The sequence below is a fragment of the Loxodonta africana genome, chromosome 2, assembly GCF_030014295.1.
Source record: "Loxodonta africana isolate mLoxAfr1 chromosome 2, mLoxAfr1.hap2, whole genome shotgun sequence".
NCBI lineage: Eukaryota > Metazoa > Chordata > Mammalia > Proboscidea > Elephantidae > Loxodonta > Loxodonta africana.
This window is the reverse complement of record NC_087343.1, coordinates 19647076-19673830: the sequence shown is the minus strand read 5'-3', so window position 1 is coordinate 19673830 and position 26755 is coordinate 19647076. Positions and strand designations below refer to the sequence as shown.

The following is a 26755-nucleotide window of genomic DNA, read 5'->3' as shown; positions in this document are numbered from 1 at the left end:
GAAAGTCGTCAAGGAGTTCATTTTACTAGAATCCACAATCAACGCCCATGGAAGCAGCAGTCAAGAAATCAGAAAACGCATTGCATTGGGCAAATCTGTTGCAAATGATTTCTTTAAAGTGTTGAAAATCAAAGATGTCACGTTGAGGACTCTGGTGCACCTGACCCAAGCCATGATATTTTCAATAGCCTCATATGCATGTGAAAGGTGAACAATTAATAAGAAAGAATGAAGAAGAATTGACACCTTTGAATTATGGTGTTGGTTAAGAATATTGAATATACCACGGACTACCAGAAGAACGAACAAGTCTGTCTTGGAAGAAGTACAGCCAGAATGTTCCTTAGAAGCACGAATGGAAAGACTTTGCCCTAGGTACTTTGGGCATGTTGTCAAGAGGGACCAGTCCCTGGAGAAGAACATCATGCTTAGTAAAGTCGAGGGTCATCGAAAAAGAGGAAAACCGTCAACAAGATGGACTGACACAGTGGCTGCAACAATGGGCTCATGTACAGCAAGGATTGTGAGGGTGATGAATGGACTCCACGGCATGTAATAACACCCATGGCCAAAATATCGATTGATGCTGGAAGCATCAAAAGAAGGTGGAAGGAACACATAGAGTAACTGTATGAGAAAGAATTGGTAGACGTTCTACCATTTCAGCAAGCAGCATATGATCAGAAACCTATGGTGTTGAAGAAGGAAGTCCAAGTTGCACTGAAGGCACCGGTGAAAAACAAGCCACCAGGAATTCACGGAATACCAACTGAAATGTTTAAGCAAATGGATGCAGTGCTGGAGGCACTCACTAGTCTATGGCAAGAAATTTGGAAGACAGCTACCTGGACAACAGGCTGAAAGAGATCCGTATTTGTGCACATTCCAAATAAAGGTGATTGAACAGAATTTGGAAAATACTTAACAATATCAGCAATATCACATACAAGTAAAATTTTGCGGAGGATATTTCAAAAATCAGTTGCAACAGTACATTGACAGGGAACCAGTTTGAACCCCTTGTCATTGAGTCAATTCCTATCCATAGCTACCTTATAGGACAGAGAACTGCCCCGTAGGCTTTCCAGGGAGCAGCTGGTGGATTCAAACTTTAGGTTAGGTTAGCAGATGAACTCTTATACACTGTGCCACCAGGGTTCCACATCAACAGGGAACTGTCAGAAATTCAAGCCAGATTCGTAAGAGGACTTGGAATGAGGAATATCACAGCTGATATCATATGGATCTTGCTGAAAGCAGAGAATACCAGAAAGATGTTTACCTGTGTTTTATTGTCCATGCAAAGGCTTTCGATTCTGTGGATCATAACAAATTATGGATAACATTGTGAAGAATGTGAATTTTGTAACACTTAATTGCCCTCATGAGGAACCTGTACATAGACCCAGAGGCAGCTGTTCGAACAGAACAAGAGGATGTTGTTGTTTTTAGGTGCTATCAAGTCAGTTCCGACTCATAGCGATCCTATGCACAACAGAACGAAACACTGCCCGGTCCTGTGCCAACAAGGGGATACTGCGTGGTTTAAAATCAGGAAAAGTGTTCGTCAGGGTTGTATCCTTTCACCATACTTATTTACTCTGCATGCTGATCAAATAATCCAAGAAGCTGGACTATACGAAGAAGAATGTGGCATCAGAATTGGAGGAAGACTCGTTAACAACCTGCATTATACAGATGACACAACCTTTTTTGCTGAAAGTGAAGAGGACTACAGCCTTCAGTATGGCTTACCTCAACATAAAGAAAACAAATATTCTCACAACTGTACCAGGAAACAAAATAGTGATAAATGAAGAAAATATTGAAGTTGTTAAGGATTTCATTTTGCTTGGATTCACAATCAATGCCCATGGAAGCAGAAGTCAAGAAATCAATCGACATATTGCATTTCCTAAATCTGCGGCAAAAGATGTCTTTCATTAAAGTGTTAAAAAGCCAAGGTGTCACTCTGAGGACTAAGATGAGCCTGACCCAAACCATGGTATTTTTAATCACCTCATATGCAAAAGACATCATTAAATTGTTAAAAAGCAAAGATGTCACTTTGAGGACTAAGGTGAGCTTGACCCAGGCCAAGGTATTTTTAAATGCCTCATACGCATGGGAAAGCTGGGCAATGAATATGGAAGACTGAAGAAGAATTGACACCTTTCAATTGTGGTGTTGGCAAATGATATTGAATATACCATGGACCACCACAAGAAAGAACAGATCTGTCTTGGAAGAAGTACATCCAGAATGCTCTTTAGAAGCGAGGGTGCTGAGAATTTATCTCACATACTTGGGATATGTTATCAGGAGGGATCAGTCCCTGGAGAAGGATATCATGGTTGGTAAAGTAGAGGATTGGTGAAAGAGAGGAAGACCCTCAACAAGGTGTATTAGCACAGTGGCTGCATCAACGGGCTCAACCGCAACGATGATCACGTGGATGGCCAGGCCAGGGCAGAGTTTCATTCTATTGCACACAGGATTGCTCTGAGTCGAAACTGATGTAATGGCACCTAACAAAAACAACAACAAAGGTGCCCACTGGGCAATTTTAGAAAATCTCTAAGAGCTATACTTAAAGGAATTGAACAGCACTTTTAAAGAGCTCTCCAGGTTAAATCTGTTATTTGGAGGTTATGTCAAAGTCACATGCGTGATAAAACTTGAGGGTCATTCTGAAATCACTGACTCACTGGATTATTTTCTATCTCACATCCCAAGGTGACTTCAGGGGACATCTCTTGGATCTGGTCACTAGGGAAGTTCAAGGAGAATATCTTATAAATATCTCTTAATATCACTACAGACTTTTTGGGGATAAACTTGTCTGGGATCCTTCCGCCTCTTCTACACCCTTGGATTCGGCACAAGAAACTCTTGGTATCTAAAGGGTTTACACGTTCATAATGAAACACTCCTTTTATTTTATCCTCTTTATGTGTGTGTGTGAAGGAGCCCTGGTGCCACAGTGCTTAAGTGCTCGGCTGCTAACTGAAAGCTTTAAGTTCGAACCTACCAGCTTGTCCACAGGAGAAAGATGTGGCAGTCTGCTTCTATGAGGATGACAGCCTTGGAAACCCTATGGGTAGTTCCAGTCTGTCCTATAGGGTCGTTACGAGTTGGAATCAATTTGAGGGCAGTGGATTTGGGTTTGTTTTGTTGGTGTGTACGTGTGTGGAAGGTGGGAAGTGGGGCTGGACATGAGAATGGAGACTTTTTAAGCATTTGTCCAGTTATTTATATATATTTCCTCATTTATATAGGTTGAGGCAGGTTTGATGAGCCTTCAGTATTGGCTCAAATGGATGGAATTGCCTCTGCCCGCTTTCATTTTTTTAGTTGGCAGATGTCTGGGCTTTTATGCATGAGCTGTCAGTGGATGTCAAAGCCCTGCCAGTCTTTATCTGATATCTGTGTCTACATTATCTCTTCCACTTGGGTGCCAGCAGTAGGAAGTGATTCATCCTTTCTGGGTCCCCCATTATTCTGTATTTTTATGAAAGCTGAGGTAAAGTTACAAAGATGATGTTTTTTCTTCACCCATTGACGAATTCATGGGTTAACTGAAGAAAACAGAGAGGTTTCGCTTCTTCAGAGAGGGGGTCAGCTGGGGAGGTCATCGAAGCGGGCAAATCATATTTTTATGTGGTTACCCAGCATATCAAGGCAATTTAATTTTCAGTTACCCCAGTTATTTATTTTTCAGAAACTGTCAAAGGAGAGGACTGTGGCATTTTCTTCTAGTCATGCTACTTTGCTGTCTGAATCACAAAGTGTACACAAAACTTTCAGCTTTTATGTTCTTTAACAATAACCTATTTTATCACACCTGGTAGAAATGTATTGGTCATGCATTGAATTAATTTCAGGATCGTATACAAATGTAGACACCTTTTATCTCAAGAATTTACGATTAAGACTTAGGATTGATTATTTTAAGGCAATACCCAGACCCACCCAATGTCATTTTGACAGGTGAAGGCTGGAAATGAAAGGATATCTACAACCACATTTCTTCAACGTGGTAAGTTCCTAGGGCATTCGGGGACTATTATTTTTAAAACGTGCTTCCCAGCGGCCAGGCAGTTACCAAAAATAAGCTAGTCTTGAGGAGGCTAAGTGATAGAGGACATTCCTGGAACTATTTCATCAGGGCCATTTATGATCTTGAATTCCTTTTTTCGTATCTACTTGCTGCTTTCTAACCAACACAATTCCAGTCAAAAGACCTGGCACATTTATTTGATAAAAACATACACATCCACACAAACAGCAAACTTGCTGCCCAAGCGTAAAATGGAAAAATTAACTCAAGTTGGTAGTTTATCTCAACTATTTCAGAACACCTAATTATTGATGGAAGTCACTGCCACCAAACACACCGTGTACTACAATGCTACGTAAGGAGGCAGGGAAGAGGATGAGAAAAAAAAAAAAAAATCGTTTAGAGTTTGTGCCAGAAAATCAGGAGTCAGGGAGCTCAAAAGATTTTTGTTAATAGTCCTGTGTGACCTTGAACACCTTACTTAGCCTCTCTGGTCCTGGGTGTCGAGCTATGAAATGCAGCCAAAAAAGGACTCCTGGGAGAGCAAGTCAGTGGTGTCAAAGACATCCAGGCGTTACGACGGGGAAAATCACCGCCGATTTAGATAGACACACTGAGGAACATAAATCCAGTACTTAAGATTTCACACTCCATGAATCTGGAAACTACTGCACGTACACGGTGTTCCATGCAGTTCCTACAGGTGAGAGTTTAGGAAAGGGCCCGGGGTACTGCGGCTCTGCCCGGAACATGTGTGCCAGAGAGGTTTTGCGGGGTTGTTACAGAGAAACTGGCTTCGGGGTGCGTAAAATCGCTGGAGATCGAAGGTCGCAGCCACTTTTCCGAGGACGGGGAGGTGTCATTCGAGTCCTTTACACAGCAAGGATGAAACTGAACACATGCCACAGAACCTGGCACCAGGGTTCCCTGGAGGGAACCACTCCAGGAAATAACCTTCCGACCGCCGGGTTGCCAAGGTATTTACAAATAAACTTGGCTGCTCACTGCAGGCGGGTGGGGGAGAGGAGGATGCCGGGAGGAGTCAGGGACGAGTCGGACAAGGGGAGGACACAGGTTCCAGAAACTCGTTTTAGGGCTCTGGTGGATCAGTGAGTGCCCTTGAGGGAGAGGGCGCGGAGAGCGGGGAGCGCTCGCCGGGAGCGACGGTTACAGTGCCCGGTCTCGCGGGCCCTGGTCTCCCGGCTCGGGCGCTCTCAGGGCATCAGCGCCCACGCTCCCACTCCCAAACAGGTTTAGGGTCCGACCCTTCGGCCCCCACCGGCCCATCCCACTTGCCCACCAAGTAACCGCTTCTGGCCCCGCTGGCCTGGACCCCCACCCCCACCCCTCAACAGAGCCGCAGTGCCGCGCCCTTTGGAGACAGAGGTAACCCGCCCCGGAACCGACGTGAGCGGCCCGGGGCGGGGTCGGGGGTGGGTGGGGGGGGAGGTGGGGGAATCCCCCCGGCCCGGCCCGGCCCCTCCGCACGGAGCCCGCCCCTCCCCCCAGCTCGAGCCCGCCCCGCCCCCTCTCCTCCCCCGCCCCCCACGGAGCGGCTCTCACGCGCAGCCGAATCCCGCACCGCCTTCATCAGAGCCGAGCGGGCGGCTCCTCGGAGCAGTCGCTTCTGCCGCCGTCGCCGGGCCCGCCGCGTCCCCTCCCCGCTCCTCCCTCCTCCTTCCCTCCCTCTTCCTCCCGCCCCTGCGCGCTCCCTGGGCTGCAGCCCGAGCCCGGCCGGCCAGCGGGCCGCCAGGAGGGTGGCGGCGGCACCATGAGCTTGGAGGGCGGCCACAGCGGCAGCGGGTGCCACCGGGCGGACAGCGGGGACGCCGAGCTGCCCCCGCAGCCTTCCCCGCCGCCGCCGCCGCCGCCGGGAGAGCCGGCCCGGGCCCCCGCGCCTCCGCGCTACCTGCCGCCGCTGCCCGCGCCCCCAGAGCGCGCCGCGGGGCCCGACGAGCCGCCGCCGGAGGTGGCCCCGCGGCGCCGGGGCGCGGACGAGCTGCCGCCGCCGCCTCTGCCGCTTCTTCCGCCCATCGGGGAGGAGGTGTCGGCGGCCGGCGACGCTGGGGAAGGCGTCAGACGCCTCCCGGAGGCGGCGGCCCCCGAGGCGGCGGCGGGGAAGAGCGGTCCCGGGGAGCCCGAGGACGGCGCGGGCGAGGAGGGCGAACGGCGAGGCGCCGGCGGGCAGCCCGAGACACGCTCGGTGTGCAGCAGCCGCAGCAGCAGCAGCAGCGGCGACCAGCGCGCCGGGCACCAGCACCAACAGCCCATCTGCAAGATCTGCTTCCAGGGCGCCGAGCAGGTAAGGCCCGGCGGGACCCGGGGCAGCCAGCGGCGTGCTCGGCGGGGTTGCGCCGGCCCGGCTTGTGGCGCCCGAACGTTCAGCACCAGGGACAGGGCTCGCCTGCCGTTCAGCTCCTGCATGGCTTGCCCGGTCCCGTGGCAGGAGCCGTGGCCACTGTGTGCTCCTCTTCCCTTTTCGGTGAAGGTAGATCCACGTTCTGGTGCCCAACACAAGACTTGATGTCATGTACACTTTTTTCCCCTCCACTTTGTTTTGCACATTCCTCAGGTGCTTTAATAATAATGCTCTAAGTATCTCGTTTACGAATTACTAAGTGGATTTTTGTTTATTCGTAGAGTCAAACCTATAGGATGTAAATTGAAGTCCTTTCCATACAAATATATCCTAAGGTGAAGTCTTTTTTCTACAAGTGTACCCTGAGGATATAATCTTAGAATACAAACGGGGTGAGTCATGACACAACCAAAAAAACAAGGTCTTTCCTATTGCAAATCTTGGTGACTTCATCTTAACTGATGTGAAAAGCATGTGAATTTTTACAAGAGCAGTAGGGATTTACTTTGACCTTGTGAAGGAAAAGGCTCTTTAATCAATCAGATACTTTATGTTTTGTTACATCGCCATTCTAAAATTATAAACTCCATTAGAGTGGCATGCATACAAACTTGTGTGAAAAAATTCATATAGACGATAGGATAACATAGCTTTCTTACAAAATACCTGGTCTGAGAAAACATTAGGCTTAATATTTCAAAAAGTAAGGCAACTGCATAGGAATATGCAAGCTTTCAGGAATACAGTGCCCGAAGTCAATATTTATGATGCTACATTTAGAAGAAAACGAAAGCTCAACGCTATTGCAGGCTACTTTCTGGGATGCCGTGTGTTTCTTCTTTAGCAACGATTGAGAATAACTGCAGAGGAAATGCATCTAACCATCCACTTAAAAGTTATTAAAGAGATTTAATAGTACAGCTTTTCCCCAAGGGCATTGGGAGTTCTATCTTGGAGATGTGTTGTGTGTTGGTAGAACATTGATGTCACAGCTCTAAGCAGGATCTTGGAAACAGTTTTAAGACTTTTAGTCTCATTCCCATCAGAGGTATAAAATTTTAATTTCGTTTTCGAGGCTAGGGCTTGATGCCTGTATCCTTCTGGGAAAGTGGCTTTGAAAGGCAAGAAAGCAAGCGTTGGCTTTTAAAAATAGAGACAGAGGCATCAATATTCATGCTGAGCTGGTTTCTTTTTAGGGTGAGCTGTTGAACCCCTGCCGATGCGACGGGTCAGTTCGGTATACACATCAGCTGTGCTTGCTGAAATGGATTAGTGAGAGAGGCTCCTGGACCTGCGAGCTGTGCTGTTACAGATACCACGTCATAGCAATTAAAATGAAGCAGCCTTGCCAGGTGAGTGCTCACGCTTTTTTTTTTTTTTTTTGCCTGAAATAATTTTGCCTGAGTTATGATTAAGGATATTGACTACTGCTACTTAAAAACGTTTTAGGAAAACTCACAAGATTTAGAATTTGTAGCGAGCCGTGACATTTCATCTGAGAAGCTCAAAAGATGTTTTAAATCAAATGGTTTCCTTTATTGATTTGTCATTTATCGATTAATGGATACCCATGTGTCTTTCTAAAAAAGGCAAATTGTTAAAGTGTCTTAGATGCCAATTAAATCGATTTTATTAATTAGAAATGTTCCGCAGTTTATGTTAGTAATCTTTTGTGCGTTTAAGCATTTAAGCCGTGGCTTGGCTCCATTTATGGAAAGCAGATGCCAGGAAAGCCAAACTATACCACTCTGGAAAATTTGGCTAACCCTATTAATTCTAATCTGAATACTCTTTTCTCTTAACTAGGGTTTCTTTTTCATTTGGGCTGTTTCACAGGTAAATTTTGGCTACTTTCCCTTTTTGCCGTGTTCACCTACACAGTAGGTGCTGAAGTATTCCCAACAGTTACTTTCCATAACGCCACTGTGATTGGAATATATTCTCAAATTCTTTGCGTATAATCACGTAACAGCATAATATGTGTAAGCCGACAGATGTCCTTGGAAATGTAGGCTTGTAATTTCTTTTCTGTGGGGGAACTGATTCAGGCTCTTTGAATAGACTGCTGGAAGGTAAAATACAAAGTATTAAGAATGACATCTTAAAGTAGGGAATTGTGTAATTAATTGATCAGAGCTGGTAGTGCGATGGGGCTGAAGTTAAGCAGACACAGAAAGGATAGGGTTCAAAACCAGAGGCTAAGGAGGTAATGCAAGGAAACAAACAAAAAAAACCAAACCCAGTGCCGTCGAGTCGATTCCGACTCATAGCGACCCTATAGGACAGAGTAGAACTGCCCCACAGAGTTTCCAAGGAGCGCCTGGTGGATTCAAATTGCAGACCCTTTGGTTAGCAGCCATAGCACTTAACCACTACACCACCAGGGTTTCCAATGGAAGGAAAAGGAAGAGGAAATTGAAAAGTGGGGAGAGGAACAAAGTAGGAAAACCAGGTCTTCCCTGTTTCTACTTAAATTGCCAAATTGAATGTGCACTGAGTGCTATAAAATAGATGAAATTGTTCATGTTTGCCGAAGGACCCTGAATTACTACTGCATTAATAATTTAAATGGTGTGGTTTTTAATTTGTGCATCCTTCATATAGTTTGCAATTAATTTGCATCTCTGATAGTCTCCACTTAAGGCATGATTAGCAAGCATAAAATGAAAGTATGAACTTTTTCAAGCTGACCTGAGGCTTATAAATAATTTGGAAAGAGGAAGCATAACTAATGTGGACGAGCAATGTTGTCATGCTGAAGATAGGCACAAGCCTGACACATTTTCCCAGAACATCTAATTGATTGAGCTCCTTGGGTATCAATTTACGGATCCGTCATAGTTGTCTGGAAAAACAGGTGGAACCATTTCCAAAGAACAGGACGTGGGTAGTATAATTGGAGCTACAATATTTTTAATGAATACAAGTATGTGGACAGATGAGAAGTGGAGAGCTTTGGAGCTCCATTTATAATTGTCCAACGGAAAGTGCCATAGGTAGGTGCTGAAACGGAATGCTATGTGTTTAAAAAACTTTAACTTAGCTGGAGAAAAGACCTGGTGAAATGCTGCAGTAAAGACTGCTGCTGTTAGGTGCCATTAGGCTGGTTCTGACTTATAGCAACCCTCTGTACAACAGAAGGAAACACTGCCCGGTCCTGCTCCATCCTCACAATTGTTGCTATGTTTGAACCCATGGTTGCAGCCACAGTGTCAATCCATCTCGTTGAAAGCCTTCCTCTTTTTCGCTGACCTTCTATTTTACCAAACATGATGTCCTTCTCCAGGGACTGGTCCCTCCTGATAACATGTCCAAAGTATGTGAGGTGAGGTCTCGCCATCCTCGCTTCTAAGGAGCATTCTGGCTGTACTTTTTCCAGGACAGATTTTTTCCTTCTTCTGGCAGTCCATGGTATATTCAATATTTTTCACCAACACCGTAATTCAAAGGCATCAATTCTTCTTTGGTCTTCCTTATTCATTGTCGAACTTTCTCATGCATATGAGACAATGAAAAATACGATGACTGGGGTCAGGCCCATCTTAGGCCTCGAAGTGACATGTTCTCTTTTTAACACTTCAAAGAGGTCTTCTGCAGCAAATTTGCCCAATGCAATCCATCCTTTTTCTTGACTGCTGCTTCCATGGCTGTTGATTGTGGAGCCAAGTAAAATGAAATCCTTAACAACTTCAGTCTTTTCTGTTTATCATGATGTTGCTTATTGGTTCAGTTGTGAGGATTTTTGTGCTTTATGTTGAAGTGTAATCCATACTGAAGGCTGTAGTCATTTATCATCATCAGTAAGTGCTTCAAGTCCTCTTCATTTTCAGCAAGCAAGGTTGTATCATCTGCATGTGTCCTGCTGCCACGTTCTTCTTCATATAGTTTAACTTTTTGGATTGATTGCTCAGCATACAAATTGAATAAGCATGGTGAAAGGGTAAAACTCTGGCACACACCTTCCAGATTTCAAACCATGCAGTATACCCTTGTTCTGTTTGAACAACATCTCTTGGTCTGTGTAAAGGTTCTTCACGAGCACAGTTAAGTGTTCTGGAATTCCCGTTCTTTGCAATGTCATCCAAAATTTGTTACGATCCACACAGTTGAATGCCTTTGCATAGTCAGGAAAACACAGGTAACCATCTTTCTGGTATTCTGTGCTTTCAGCCCAGATCCATCTGATGTCAGCAATGATATTCCTCTTTCCACATCCTCTTCTGAATCTGGCTTGAATTTTTGGCAGTTCTCTGTCCATGTACTGCTGCAGCCAGTTTTGAATTATCTTAGCACAATTTTACTTGCGTGCGATATTAGCGATGTTGTTAGGTGCTGTTGAGTTGGATCGAACTCGTAGCGACCCTCTACAACAGAAGGAAACACTGCCAAGTTCTGCACCATCCTCACAGTCATTGTTATACTTCTTCCGAGGCAGATTTGTTCATTCTTCTGGCAGCCCATAGTATATTCAGTGTTCTTTGCCAATACCATAATTCAAAGATGTCAGTTCTTCTTCGGTCTTCCTTATTCATTGTCCAACTTTCATACACTTACGAGGCAATTGAAAACATGACTTGATGATATCATTTGATAAGTTCCACAGGCTGTTGGATTACCTTTCTTTGGAATGGGCACAGTTATGAATCTCTTCCAGTTGGTTGGCCAGGTAGCTGCCTTCCAAATTTCTTGGCATAGCTGAGAGAGTGCTTCCGGCATTGCGTCTGTTTGTTGAAATATCTCAATTGATAGTCTGTCAATTCTTGGAGACTTGTTTTTTGCCAATGCATTCAGTGCAGCTTGGACTTCTTCCTTCAATACCTTTGATTCTTGAGCATATTCTATTGTCTTAGTCATCTAGTGCTGCTGTAACAGAAATACCACAAGTGGATGGCTTTAACAAAAAGAGGTTTATTTCCTCACAATAAAGTAGGCTAAAAGTCCAAATTCAGGGTGTCAGCTCCAGGCGAAGGCTTTCTCTCTCTGTCAGCCACCTCATCGATATTCCCCTGGACTAGGAGCTTCTTTGCACCCTGGGTCCAAAAGATGCATTCTGCTCCTGGCACTGCTTTCTTGGTGGTGTGAGGTCCTCCTCTCTGCTCACTTCCCTTTTCTTTTTATCTCTTGAGAGATAAAAGGTGGTGCAGGCTACACCCCATAGAAACTTTCTTTACATTGGATTAGAGATGTGACCTCGGTAAGGGTGTTACAATCCCACCCTAATCCTCTTTAACATAAAATTACAGTTACAAAATGGAGGACAACTACACAGTACTGGGAATCATGGCCTAACCAAGTTGATACACACATTTTTTGGGGGGAACATAATTCAATCCATGACAGCTGTTCCCTGAAATGGTGGAATGTTGACCAATCCTTTTTGATATTGTGACTCTGTGTATTCCTTCCATCTTCTTTTGATGCTTCCTGTGTCGTTCAGTATTTTACTCATACCCACCCACCCACTACCCGCTGCCATCGAGTCAGTTTTACTCATAGAATCCTTCAATATTGCAACTCAAGGCTTGAATATTTTCTTCAGTTCCTTCAGCTTGAAAAATGCTGCACATCTTCTTCTTTTTGGTTTTCTAACTCTAGGTCTTTGCACATATCATTATAATATGCTGTCTTCTCGAGCCACCCTTTGAAAGCTTCAGTTCATCTCTTTTACTTTGTCATTTCTTGCTTTTGCTGTAGCTACTCTACATTGAAGAACAACTTTCAGAGTTTCTTCTGACATCCACGTTGGTCTTTTCTTTCTTTTATGTCTTTTTGATGACCTTTTGTTTTTTTCATGTATGAAGTCTTTGATGCCATTCCATAACCCTCTGGTCTTTGGCCATTAGTGTTCGATGTGTCAAATCTGTTCTTGAGATGGTCTCTGAATTCAGGTGATATGTACTCAAGGTTTACTTTGGGTCTCGTGGCCTTGTTCTTATTTTCTTCAGCTTCAGTTTGAACTTGCGTATGAGCAGTTGATTATCTGTCCTACAGTTGGCCCTCGGTCTTGTTCTGACTGATGATATTGAGTTTTTCCATTGTCACTTTCTACAGATGTAGTTGATTTGATTCCTGTGTATTCCATCTGGCGAAATCCACGTGTATGGTCACTGTTTGTGCTTTTGAAAAGAGGTATTTCCAATGAATAGTTTTTGGTCTTGCAAATTTCTGTCATGTTATCTCGGGCATTGTTTCTATCACTAAGGCCATATTTTCCAACTACTGCTGCTTCTTTTTTTCCAACTTTCACATTGCAATCACCAGTAATTATCAGTGCATCTTGATTGCTTATTTGATCGATTTCATACTGCAGAAGTTAATTAAAATTTTAAATTTCTTCATCTTTGGCACTAGTGATTGGTGCAGAAATTTGAGTCGTAGTCTTATTAACTTGTGTTCCTTCTAGGTGTATGGATATTACCCTATCACTGACAGTGTTGTACTCCAGGATAGAGCTTGAAATATTCTTTTTGATGATGAATGTGATGCCATTCCTCTTCATTTTGTCATTTCTGGCATAGTAGAACATATGATTGTTGGATTCAAAATGCCTACTACCAGTCTATTTCAGTTCACTAATGCCTAGGATATCAATCTTTATTCATTCCGTTTCATTTTTGATGACTTCCAGTTTTCCTAGATTTATACTTTGTACATTCCCTGACCCAACAATTAGTTGATATTTGCAGCTATATCTTCTCATTTTGACTCGTGCCACATCAGCAAATGAAGGTCCTGAAAGCTTGACTACATCCATGTTGTTAAGGATGACTGTACTTTGAGGAGGCGGCTTTCCCCGGTTGTATTTTGAGTGCCTTCGAACCTTTGGGCCTCACCATCAGGCACTATATCAGATAATGTTCTACTGCTGTTCATGAAGTTTTCAGTGGCCAATTTTTTTTTATGTCGATCACCAGATCCTTCTTCTTTGCGTGTCTTAGTCTAGAAGCTCAGCTGAAACCTGTCTGCTCTGGGTGAACCAGCTGGTATTTGAAATATCAGTGGTATAGCTTCCAGCATTTACAGCTATATGCAAGCCCCCACAGTGTGACAAACTGACAGACGAGTGGTGGATGATAAAGATTACAGCCTACGAAATCCTATGGGGTATTTCTACTCTGCCAGACAGTTTCACTATGAGTCAGAATCGACTTGACGGCACGTAACAACATGTCTAATAAGTGGGAAAAAAAAAAAGAATGATAAAAATAGGATATCACCATTTAAAAAAGCAAAACTTTAGCTTATGGCTTCTAGATATTAATTAATTTGGGATGATAATTTTGAAGTAAATAGAAATAGGTCTTTGATGTTCATTTTAAAACAGAAGAGACAGAGGACTAGTACAAAAATACTATTTAGTAATTTCAGTAATGTAGCAAAAAAGTACTATTGTGTTTTGTCTCATTTTGGAAAATGATTCAGTAATTATTTTAACAAAAGCAATTCCCCAAACTGTGTATGTAACAGCAATAAAAGCAACAAAATGGCATTATTAACTCGTTTAGGATTTCATTATGGCATCTGCAAATACTACCACGATCTGTAACCTGATCGATCGTTGCAGCGAACCACAAAATAATATTTAGAAGATTTAGAAGCAAAGTTGATGCGAGTGTGATGAAGGTAGCTTAGATTATGCCAGAGATGAAATAACTTTTCAGGACTGCATTACATACATATAAAGCTTGGTATTCTTAATTAACAGAAATCAGTTTTAAGGTTCCCAAAGTATAGACGGTTACACATAGGAGTAGTTTATTCTCACATACACTTTGGTCAAATTTCTGTTGGACATTTCTGTTGTGGATGACTCATGAACTGGGTGTTCACTCTGATTTCTGGCTTTCTCCCTCACTATGGCAAGGCCAATTAAATTTAGCCTTTTTTAGATTTAGTTCATATTTTTATGGTGGAGATCCATTTCCTTATGGTGCAGGATCAAACAGAAAACCTTTAATGGCCATCCCGTTCACTTTCCATATCCCTCTGTCCCAAGGATGGAACTCTTCCCACAACTGTGAGCTGATGGTTCCTTGAATATAGAACAGAGCAGTGAATAAATAATAATAGTAAGGGAGAACCTTTAGTGAACACGTACTGTGTGCCAGGCACTGTTTTAAAGGCTTTACATATCCTGAAGTTGAATAATCATAATAGACCTATGAGGTGGGGAATATTATTGTCACTGTTTTACAGAAAAAGAAACTGAGGCATTGAAAAGTTAAGTAACTTCTACTAGTACTTAGTATTATAGGGCAAAGCCAAGATTCAGGCTCAGGTCAGTCTGGCTCCAGAGTTCATGGTCTTAGCCACCATACCCCTGCACTGGCAAGTGTTCTTCTCAAACTCAGCTTAACTGCCTTGCTGATCCTGGGTCTGTCATTACTGTCCCATGTCAGATTGAGTGGAGCAGGGAACTAGTTTCAGCCCGGTCTCTAGGAGGGTCTGGAAATGTTTTCACTGTCTATTGCTGTAGAACAAACCATCTCAATACTCAGTGGCTTGAACAACTAATAATCATTATCATTATCACTCAAGATTGTGGGTTGATTGAGGTTGATTGGGCTGGGAGGCTCCTCTCCACGTGTGGCGCCATCTGGAGCTGCAGTCATCCAGAGGATTGACGGGGTTGGAACATCCAGGATGGCTCACTCATTTGACTTGTTGTTGGTGCTGGCTTTTGGAGGGAGGCTCAGCTGGGGCTGTCATTTGCTGCCTTAGTTTTCTCTCCGTGGGGCTTGGGCTTTGCACAACATGATGGCTGGGTTCTAAGGGCGTGAGAGTAAGCGTGAGAGACCTCTGAAGGCCCAGCTTGGGCAATGACCGTTTCACTTCTGCATTCTCTTGGGTAAAACAAGTTACAGGACTGATCTGGATTCAAGAGAGGGGAAAAGAGACTCCATCTCTGGAGTTCGGCCCTTCTTTTAAAGAATGGCCATCTTTAGTACACCGTAAGAGGTAGTTTCTAAAATAGCTCCACCTACCTGACCAGGGTCTCTGCATTTGGTCCTTTATCTAGTCCACATTGGTCAGCAGGCATCATCATAACTTCCTTGGAGATGGAGAGGCTCTGAACCAAAGGAGGCGAAAAAAAAATATATGGAAATGTTGACTCCACCAGTGAGGCTTTTTTCCTGTACTCAAGGACTTTCAGAGGGATTGCTACCACGGTGGTGCGCAGAGGGAGATGGGAACCTAGAAGGGAAAGAAACAGCCAGGAGACAGGTGCGTGTGAAGGACACCTGCTACAGTGAGTCTGACACCTTAGTTTTATTTGTGGTTTCCACTGAGATTAGAAATCTTTGAGAATTTTAACCTAAACTTCTCTATTTAGTTGAATTTCAGTGATGCTCAGCAGCATGATCCACTAGAAAGCTAGCACAGGTATCCTCTAGAAAAAGATTTAAACTTTAATTCTATATCATTAGTGGTAGGGGTTAATGTTTAAGACGTTTGAGGTAATTAAGATGCATTTAACTTCCTCCCTCTTGTAGAATCTGTTTTGTTTATCAACATACCCCAGATGATGCATTCATGATATGTTAAGAGGAAAAGCTAATTTTGCTTTGTCTCTCAGAGAATGGCCTAAAATTAGCGAAATGCAAGAATATAGAAGATCAAATTTATTTTGCGATGTTGGTGACATTTTAAATTAATCAAGTGATATCCCAGTTTATGAATGCTGTCAGTACATTTTCAAGAAATATGGATATTTGCAGATATAGCATTTTACTGGATAAGTATTGTACTGGATGCTTTAAACTGTTGCTATAAAAGACATACTGTACTGCCTATGGATAGAAAAATGTAATATAAATGGACGGTAATAGCTATGTTACCTTGAGCAAGTTACTTAAACTCTTTGTGCCTCAGTTTACTACTTATCTTTAAAAAGGGAATAGTAATGGTGCTCTCATAAATTATTTAGAGGATCAAATACATAAGTATATGCCAAGTACGTATAGCCTGGCACAGAGGGGGTGTCAAATGAATGTTGGCCCTGGTTATTATAACTCATTCAATCCTCTAAGAGTTGGGGGCTTTCAGTTGCTCACTGCTCACTGGTCACCGTAATCCCTTCAGTCTACTGCTAAAAAAAAAAAATTTTTTTTTTTTTTTTTACTGCTACCAAAGTAAAATTAATGACTTTTCTTCCCATGTCCTTCTTCTGCCCTGGATTTTGACTGGCCTTTCTGGGAAACCCTGGTGGCATAGTGGTTAAGTGCTACGGCTCCTAACCAAAAGGTCAGCTGTTCGAATCCACCAGGCACTCCTTGGAAACTATGGGGCAGTTCTACTCTGTCCTGTAGGGTTGCCATGAGTTGGAATCAACTTGACAGGAATGGGTTGATTTTTTGGGTTTTTCCTTCTGGGAGCCTATCTCAGTTTCTAGCTAAGTTAAAAAAGCTATCGTAAATAATGAATAAGTATTTTTTTTAATCTGGTGGAGTGAGATACAGTCATCTCAGTGCTGGAGAACAGGTGATGCTCCAGAGCACCTCACTGTGGGCCTCGTTTGCATGTTTTGTGGTGTCTGCTCATAATTGGAGTTAGGAGATCCTTTCAAATGGGGCCAGGCACAGGGCAGTGCTGTTCAGCTGCCAGGCAGCCATTGTTTGTTTATACTTTGGGAAGCTCCGGGTTGGTGGGATGGATGTGCTTAGGCCAGGCGGCCAGAGAAACGCTGGAAGTCCCTGGGGGCAGTCAGGAAGAAGCGCAGGCAGTTGGCTGAGCATCAGTTACCTCACACAGCAGCATCTACCAACTCCCCTTCCTCCTGCTCTGTTACTCATTGGGTGAGAAAAAACCTTACCTGTCTTACCTGCCTGGTAAGGGATTGAGACTTAACCCATGGACCATGTACTTTTGTGGCTATTAGGCTCCTGGCCATTTTACTAGCTTGTAAGGTTTCTAGTAGTCTTCCCCTTACTGCTTTTCCTTTAAGCACTGAAAGCTGCTGCCAGCAGCGGGTCTTGTCACAGCAGTAAGAACAACTGAAAGTCTCATAGGCGGGAGCGTAACCTGAGGGTACTTTCCATTTTCATTATATTCTTAAAACTCTGGGAGTCACCATGATAGTTGAACTAGGGAGGAGTTTGGCACCAGGTGAGCTCATCTTGGCTGTCAATCTGAAGCAGTTTCTGGACTTGTATGTAAGGCACTTGTAGAATTTTATTAACTTCTTGAGGTCCCCGTGGTCATTATTTTCCTAAATGGAGCCCCATCTTGAAAGGGTTATTTCCACCTTCAGAAGTGACTGAGTTGCGATGGTGACGTGGCTGATGCAGTAGGAGACGCTGACAGATCCTTATGGCAAATCCTCCGCCCTTTAGGAAGGTAGTAAGAAAACACAGCAAGAACCGCGTCAGTGTTGTGTGGCTCACTGCATCTGAAATCCTGCAAGGCGTTTACATTTTCTGCCTTAAAACATCTGGCTGCTCGAGAAGCGTGTTGACATCATGGCGAGCCACCACTTTTTTCTCAAATTGTTATTCTCCCTAGCGGTGTCTGTAGGTCTCATAGCAGGCAGTAAGCTCTGGGGAGGCTTTGTATCACCATGCCTAAGTTAAAAACAGTGTTAAAATTTAATATTTAAATGTATAGAATGGCGTATTTTTATAGGTCATTAAAAGTGTCAAAATGAATGAAGAACACATCACACGGCAATTCCCTCGCCTGTGAGGTGATTTTTGTTTCATTTGCTTGCTGATTCCCAAAACCCACGAATCTGCGTTTTACTCACTAAAACCAGAAAACCAAACCCACTGCCATCGAGTCGATTCCAACTCGTAGCGACCCTTACTAGGACAGATTTATGATTCTCTACTGTATAAAATATGTAAATTCTGCTTTGTGTACTCTGAGAGCCATCTTGTTCTGTGTAGAGGCTATATGTATGGTGATTTTACACTTTCCTCAAAAGCCAGATGGTTCTGAGATGGTACTAGTAAGAGAAGTAGGCCATTTCGGGAAGTGTGCGCTGCTGTTTGCCTTTACCCTTTACAGAGGGCAGTTTGGGGACGATGTGGTTCTTATGGGTGATATTCTCCAGACCTTTCATTTTTTTCCCTCATGTATACCTTTTTATTTAAAATCCTTTTCGTTTGCTTTAAATCAAAAAAGAAAAAAAAAAAAACAAACAAAACCTAAACCTATTGACATTGAATCGATTCTGACACATAGCAACCCTATAGGGCAGAGTAGAACTTTCCCAAATAGGGTTTCCAAGGAGCAGCTGGTGGATGCAAACTGCCAACCTTTTGGTTAGCAGCCAAAGGCTTAACCACTATGCCACCAGGGCTCCATTTGCCTTAGTTGATGCTAAATTATTGTTCTATCAAAGCAAAGAGCAGGAGCTGATGGCAAGAACAGAAGATAGAAGAAGTCCCAAATAGTAGCTATATTTTTACCCCTTCATAATTCTGCTCATTTTAGCAACATGAAAAAAAAAAAACCCAGTTCCATCATACCTTCAAATAGACCTCTCGAACTAAAAAATAGTTTTCTGGTATGAAAACTGGTGGTTCCATGTCTAGATTCACTTTTCTTAATGGTCACATCATTGCAAGCAAAGAAAATAAGACAATGACATGAATAAGACACCTGGATATTCTTTCTGGTCGCTTGAAAGCACTGAAAATTGGAGAATATATGAACAAAAATGTATTTTAGGGCACAGTGCTTGTCTTACACAACAAGGGAACTGTAATGAGCAAGTATTGGCTTCTTACTTGTTCTCCAGGACTTTCTTGTCCACACACATCTGCTTTCTACATTTTCTAGCTCTTTTTAAGTGTGTTTCCATTGTTGACAACTTCTACCTCGTTGCTTTCTTTGTCCCTCCACCCATTTGTCTGTAAAATACAGAGCTGGGCAGACTTACTGGTCAAAGCAACTTAGGGTGGTAAGATGTGATCACTGGTGGGATGGAAGGACGTTGTTATGCGTCCAGAATGTTTCCACTTGATAACATTTATCTTGCTCTTGTAACCAGGAGTCCCCAAACCATGTCTGTACAGGGCCAGGTAGTGAATATCTGAGGCTTTATGGGCTGTACCATTTCTGTGGTAACCACTCAACTCTGCCATTGTAATGCAAAACCTGCAACAGCCATAGACAGTAGATAAAGGAGTGAGGGTGGCTGTGTTTCAGCAAAGCTACTCTTGGACCTGAATTTGAATTTCATATAATTTTCACATGTGAAACCTTGTGAGTTTCACACACTTGTGAACTGGTCCACAGATGGTTGTTTGCCGGACCCTGCTTTAAACAAATGGATTACTGGTGTTTATGACCCCTTAGGAAATTAAACAGGTGAAATGTTTCTAAATTTTTTTCTTTCTTTGTGATTTTGAGTGAATCGTCATAAACTTGTATCGCACAGAAATGGTAGCAGTTTAGCTCCAGGATGCAGTGCTCTTAACTTGTTAATATTAAATATTCAAACCATTGTTTCTTCTAAATGGATCCCTGGTTGTATCAAACTCAAATCCTAAATGTCAAAAGGATATCATGCTTGGTAAAGTGAAGGGCCAGTGAAAAAGAGAAGACCCTCAACAAGATGGATTGAAACAGTGGCTGCAACCATGGGCCCAGGTGTACCAACAACTGTGAGGATGGCGCAGGACTGGGCAGGGTTTTGTTCTGTTGAATATGGGGTCGCTATGAGTCGGAACTGACTCCACGGCACCTAACGACAACAACAACAGCTTTAGTTAAGTCAGAAGCACTAGGCGGGGGCATTTCAGGATGATCCCTAAGTGGCCCAGGGCGGCGTGAACAGTTTGTATTCAGCTACTAAACTGAAGGTTGGCGGTTGGAACCCACACAGCAGCGTGGTGGAAGAAAGTCCTGGCAATCTGCTTCCGTAATGTTTACAGCCAGAAGCTCCTATGGAGCAGCTCTACTCTGTAGCACATGGAGTCATCATGAGCTGGAATCGACTTGATGTTTTCTTTTTTTCGGTCCCTGGAGCAGGCCACCCCCACATCTCACAGAGACTTGGAATGTGTTTTTAGAGAATGCTCTCAGGGCCATCACTAAAGCCAGCCCTCCCAGGACTTCACTGCAACCCAGCAGATGTGCTTGGAACATCCATTGTTGAATGTCGTAAAATGAGATTGTTTTAATTTGCTTGGAGTTTCCAGGCCTGCCTTCTGAAGGGAGGGACACGCATAGCAGTGGGTGTGACAAGTTTAGAATAAATCATATAATACATATATGTGTGTATGTATGTATAGGTATATGTGTATACCCATTGCCATCGCTTGATTCTGACTTACAGTGACCCTATAAGTTGCTATGAGATATGAGTATGTGTGTGTTAATAGATTAATATATAAGGAGCCCTGGTGGTGAAGTGCTTACCGCTAACCAAAAGGTCAGTGGTTCAAACCCACCAGTTGCTCTGCAGGAGAAGACTTGGCTATCTGCTTCTACACAGATTATAGTCTAGGAAACCCTATGGGGCAGTTCTGTTGTTATATAGGGTTGCTACGAGTCGAAATCACCTTGACGGCATACAACAAAAACAACAGCTCAACGCAGCTGAGATTCATTTCCCTGGTTACTTTGTGGGCATTCAAAGACTATTTATTGAATGAATGAATGCATGCATAAGTGAGCGTTTGAGCAAGGTGGCCAAGAATCACGGGTGTTATGTTATCATTTCTGCAGTGGGAGTGTGATTTAAGGAACTCGAATTGCATTCATTGCATACACATTACCCATCCCCTGGCTGTTAGGGTTCATCTCATTCTCGAGCTTTTCTTACAGTAATGCCGTCTATTCTGAAGCTGCCTGGGCAGTTATGTTCAGTTTTTCAGACCACAGGAAAAGGGCTTAATATAACCATCTATTTTTAAAAACCTAGAATTAAAAAAAAAAAAAGCGTCCAGCGAGACGTACCTGCTCTTTTCAAAAATGAAATGTCGTGAAGAAAGACTCCGTGAATGCTGAATTACCCAGGTGTGACATACTCGCTTTTGTGTGGTTGTCACTGGTTGAAGGATTTCATTTAGTGTTTGTTCAGGGAATTTGAATAATTTGTTAGAAATTTGACTGTAGGATCATAGGTATATTTAAGCTGCTACGAATGCCTGCTGGATGTAATTTTTGGTGTGAAATCTGCCACCTGGCTGAAAACAAGGTGACTTTTTTTTTTTGATAAGCGGTTTGTACACCTGTAACATAACTTCTAAAATGTTTTCCACTGGCGAATAGAACACACCAATGCGGGGAGATGGAGCAAGGGAACAGGGTGCATCCCCCTTGCTCATTTCCTGCTTTGCCTTGGCGTGCAGCTTCACTGGGATGTGACTGACATTTTGCTTAAGGGGTTGGGACAAAGGAAACTCAGCTTCCTTCTATTCTTGGCTCTTCTAAGCGTCGAATGGGATGACTCCGAGGGCAAGATGAGAGTGCTCCTGACCCCCAAGAACAGCCCAGAGTACACTGAGGAGGAGATAAGCTCCTACAATTACCAGGAAATGATGGCCAACCCAGAGGTCACGCACAGTTGGGAAAAACTGTACTGTGGCTCATATTTTCTGGATCCTTGGATATCTGAGAACGTCTTCTCTGTGAGCGTAACTCATAATTCCAAAGATGTTCTACATGATTTAGCCAAATCAAGTCTTCTGTGAGGAAAGGAGGACGGGAATCAGTCGCGTGGAAAGACATGACAGAAAGCTTGGAAGCATTTCTACATAGGTGAAGCAATCGGAGAACGGATTGAGGAGACGTTTCTTATCCCATGCTTCCCTTTGGTGTGGTGTGCTCTGACAGGTACCATCTGGAAATCTGCTTTCACTTCAGTATTTCATCATTTCGAGCTAGTTTGTTTTGGCTGATGACACCTGGGCAACACATCCTTATCATAGTCCTAGAGTTCTGATGCCTGAGTGTGCCTTTTCATTTTGAGCCCCTTTTCCAGTGGCCAAAGTCTTAATTTGGGCACCAGGGAGCCTCCCGCATATGCATCTAGCATTGTAGGAACCCCCGGTCATGCTTCTTTGCATAGGGACTTGGAATCTTGGCAGACATCTTCTTCCTACTCAATTTGTATCATACTCTCCGCTGCAAAATAGTTCAAATGGACGAGCAACTGTTTCGTGAAATTCACACAAGCTCACCTTGGTTTGTTCGACCTGTTAGAGAAGGAGGATTTTAAGAAGGATATCATCTCTCACAGATATTAGGGGATTTTACTTACATTCTAGTGAAAGAATGTTCAAGAAGGCACAGGAAATATTTTGCTCTCCCCCCGTTACTCCCTATCCAGTACTAACTTCTTTTCTATGTTACCTTTGCAAATTTTTTACACACAAAGTTTAATAGGAGAATAGATTAGAGCATGGGGTTTGGAATCTGCAAATGTAGACAGTAGTTAGAGGTAGTCAGAATCGACTCATTGACCATGGGTTTGGTTTTGGGTTGCTTTGCCCTCTACAGGAGTATCTGGATGGTGCAAATGGTTAAGCATTCTACTACAAGCTGAAAGGTTGGAGGTTCAAATCTACCCAGAGACTCCTTAGAAGACAGGCCTGGTGATCTCCTTCTGAAAGATCATTGTCTTCAGAACTCTGTGGAGCAGTTCTACTCTGCACATGTGGGGTTGCCATGAGCTGGAATTGACTGGATGGCAACTAACAAGGACTGCACCTTATGACTGGGTCACCTTCAGAAATAATTTCTCTGAATCTGTGCGCCCTTATCTTTCCAACAGGAAATAATATCAGCCATATAAGGTTGCTGTTCAGACTTGGTGAAGTAACATGTAATAAGCATCGGCCTAGCACAACGCCAGCCATACACTGAGCATTCAGTAAATATTTGTTTTAGCCTCCTTGCATCTTTCTCCCTTTTCCTGACAACATCTCACTCTCATCTTTTGAGTGGGGACAAGTAGAAGGGAGATTTCCAGGGAAACCCCCAATCTCTTTAAAGAGAAAGACACAGTGAATAGGGGGCCAAACATGCCCCAGCTCACACCTGGCAGTTGAAAGGAAATCTTGAATGTGAAGTCACCTTTCAGTCCCCTCCCAGGCCACCTTTCTTTGCCTTTCATCGTGGGCTTTTAGCCACACAGCCATAAAAGACAAAACAGGTTGGCATGGAGTTAGTTCCAACTCATGGCAACCTCATGTGTGTCAGAGTAGAACTGTGCTCTAGAGAGTTTCCATGGCTGATTTTTGGGGAAAGGATTGCCAGGCTTTTCTTCCAAGGCAGCTCTGGGTGGACTTGAACCTCCAATTTTTTACTTGGCAGCAGATTGACTATGCTAGCTGTTGGTCCCACTCGGAGACTCCCACATAGCCATTGATGATGTTGTTAGTTGTTGCTGAGTCTGCTGGGACTCACGATGACCTTGTGTGTAACGATTAAACTTTGCTCAATCCTGCGTCATCCTCACAATCTTTGGTGTGTTTCAGCCCGATGTTTGAGCCAGTGTGTATCAGTTCATCTCCTGGAGGGTTTCCCTCGTTTTCACTGACCCTGTACTTTATCAAACATGTTGTCCTTTTTTAGCTATTGGTCTTTCCTGATGATGTGTCTAAAGTAAGCAAGATGAAATTTCACCATCCTCGCTTCTAAGAAGCATCTGGTCAGGGCTTCTACTGAAGTCATTTTTAGATCCAGGCAAAGCTTTTCAGCAATTTGGGAAGTAGTTGAAGTAAAAAAAAAAAATCTAAGTCAACAAGATTACAAATAACTTTGCTGAAATTTCTTTATACCCCACCTTAGCCAAAAGGCTAAGTGATTGCTGAAATTTCCTGGGGGGCTTTTGTGACACATCCTCCTTTAGCCGTGGTGTGAAAATGAAACTTGTACAGATACCAAAAGGTTTTTGAGTGATTTAATGAAACACATAAGGATAGGTGATGCGTTTCTCAATCTCCTGTCCACCTCCTCCCTCTGACCTATACCCTACTGAGACTGAATGTAACATCTGCTATTAGTCACCTGTTAGGTGCTGGTTGCACAAAGGTTAAGCCCTTGGTTGCTAATTAAAAGTTTGATGGTTCAAATCCACCAGTGGCTCCATGAGGAAAAAGACCTGTCAATCTGATCCCATGAAGATAACAGTCTTGGAAACCCTATGGGGCAGTTGTATGCTGTCTTATAGGGTTGCTATGAGTCGGAATCTACTGATGACACCTGACAACAACAACAGGTGTCAGGCGCTGTTCTAGGCACCGAGGATGAACAAAAGAGTAAACAAAAGAGAAAATCCCTGATCTCAGGGGGCATATATTCCGTTCCTGAGAAGGAGACTGACAATATACAAGTAAAATTTATGTAAAAGAATTAGTATGTTAGTGATAAGTGCTAAGGAAAAAAGTTGGGCAAGGAAGGGCAAGAAATGTAAAATGTTGGGAGGGGTGGTGAATTTTGAACAGGGTGGTGAAGGCGGGTTACCAGTCCACCATCTTTGACTTTGATTGATACACTTTTAGAAAATAGGATATACTAGGGAATGTTTGCCATGATTTTCCGACTGAGGTACATTTCGTTTTGGTTTTGAGTTTCCATGACTGAACTAGAGATTAGTCAATGTTTATAGCCTGTAGTTTTATAATTTGCATCAGTATTTTAAAGGCCTTGATAGAGGCTCAATTCCCTTGATCCGTTATATATCCAGGATAGTATAGTGAAGATTGGAAACCTTAGTTTTAGGAGCAAGGAAAAAAAGTACAATCAGACAGATATTAAGGGAAGAAGAGTAGTACAAAATGTAAGAGTTTTTACTGGATTCAAAGAAACAGATGCTAAATTTGTGCCTGCTGAGTTGTATTTAAGGAGCCCTGGTGTGCAGTGGTTAAGCGCTCCGCTGCTAACCAAGAGGTTGGTGGCTCAAAACCACCAGCCACTCTGCAGGAGAAAGACTTGGCAGTCTGTTTCCTTAAAGGTTTCAGCCTTGGAAACCCTATGGGGCGGTTCTACTCTAATAGGTCAGTGTGAGTCAGAATCGACTTGATAGCAATGAGTTTTTTGGCTGTTAAGTTGTATTTAAGGAGCCCTGGTGGTGCATGGCTAAGCCCTTGGCTGCTGACTGAAAGACTGGTGATTTGAACCCACCCAGTGACTCTGTGACAGAAAGACCTGGCAATCTGCTTCTGTAAAGATTACAGCCTAGAAATCCCTACGGGTCACATGGAGTCCACATGAATCAGAATGACTCGACAGCACCCAACAACAAGTTTTTTATTTTTTTTCACAAGTTGTTTTTAAGTATTTATTTATGTCGTGATGCTCACAGTTCAATCTACAGAATTATTAAAGCATAAGGATCTTAAGTAAAAGCCACGGCGTATATGAAGATAGAAAAAAAATATGAAGATAGGATTATTTAATTTCTAATATTGATTTTTGTAAATATAAGGATAATAAGACAAGTCCAAAACTAATATTGCACCATTTTCTCCTGGAGTGAGTACAACTTTTCTGTTGAAAAACCCAGTTTCTGAGGTGGACCATTTTGAAGATAAGCTGTATCATCTCATGGAATGCCATCTAGGCATCTTGGCTATTTGAAGAGTGAATGTTTGAGGCTGTAATTTTCAAAGTAATACAATTGGGAGATTCTAAAGTGGCTTAAACATGACATGTCCTCCTACCAAAGACATGCAATGACTTTATTATAGAGGGGAAATGACTTTTTATGTTGCTCCTGGAGCTACAGAAATTGACATTTGGGCTTCCCAAACCCGTTTGAAATAAATGGCTTCCATTAATCAGTGCAACGGAATGCCAGGCAGCCCATCTTTTATTGAATGTCTGCCGTTGACAGAGAATAGGAATATAAAGGAGTTCTGAAGGTTGACGGCTCCTTCCTCTCCTTCAGGGAACTTCTAATGATGTGGAGACATTTTGTTTGAGCCTATGGTAGTTAACCAAAATGGAATACTCAGCTTCCCATGTTTGATAGGAAATGTCATCCATAACTTGAAACCTTTAGTGCTCAGAGGCCATAAGCACAAATAGGGTATGAAGATCTTTTAGTCAGGAGAAGGTGGTCATTTCATGAGGAAGAAGATGTTACATTTATGAACACAGGCAGGAAGGAAAATAGATCATTCTCAGGGTAAGGACTGTCTGTGGAGCCTCGCCTGGATTTCCTGTGTTTGCTTGATTGCCTAGGTAGTGGCCTAGTTTAGATCATCTGTTAAAATTTTAAAAACGCTCAAAATAAGGCAGTAGTGGGACATCCTGAGGGTTTCAATCAGCTAAGGGTTGGTTGGTATCCTTTTTCCTAATTAGATGTCAGGAGGGCTTCACTGTGCAACTCTGCCCTCTAGTGGTTCACGTGAACTGCAGTTACGTTCTCGAAATTT

General features: G+C 43.2%; 1 protein-coding gene across 1 annotated transcript in view; it reads left to right on the top strand.

Moving 5' to 3' along the window:
• The first annotated feature begins 5831 nt into the window (after positions 1-5831).
• Positions 5832-26755, top strand: part of MARCHF11 (membrane associated ring-CH-type finger 11) — a 139563-nt gene continuing 118639 nt past the window's right edge. Inside the window, exons 1-2 of the mRNA XM_064279752.1 lie at positions 5832-6362; positions 7616-7771. Of these exons, the coding sequence (XP_064135822.1) occupies positions 5832-6362; positions 7616-7771 (687 nt within the window). The remainder of the gene's footprint in view (positions 6363-7615; positions 7772-26755) is intronic.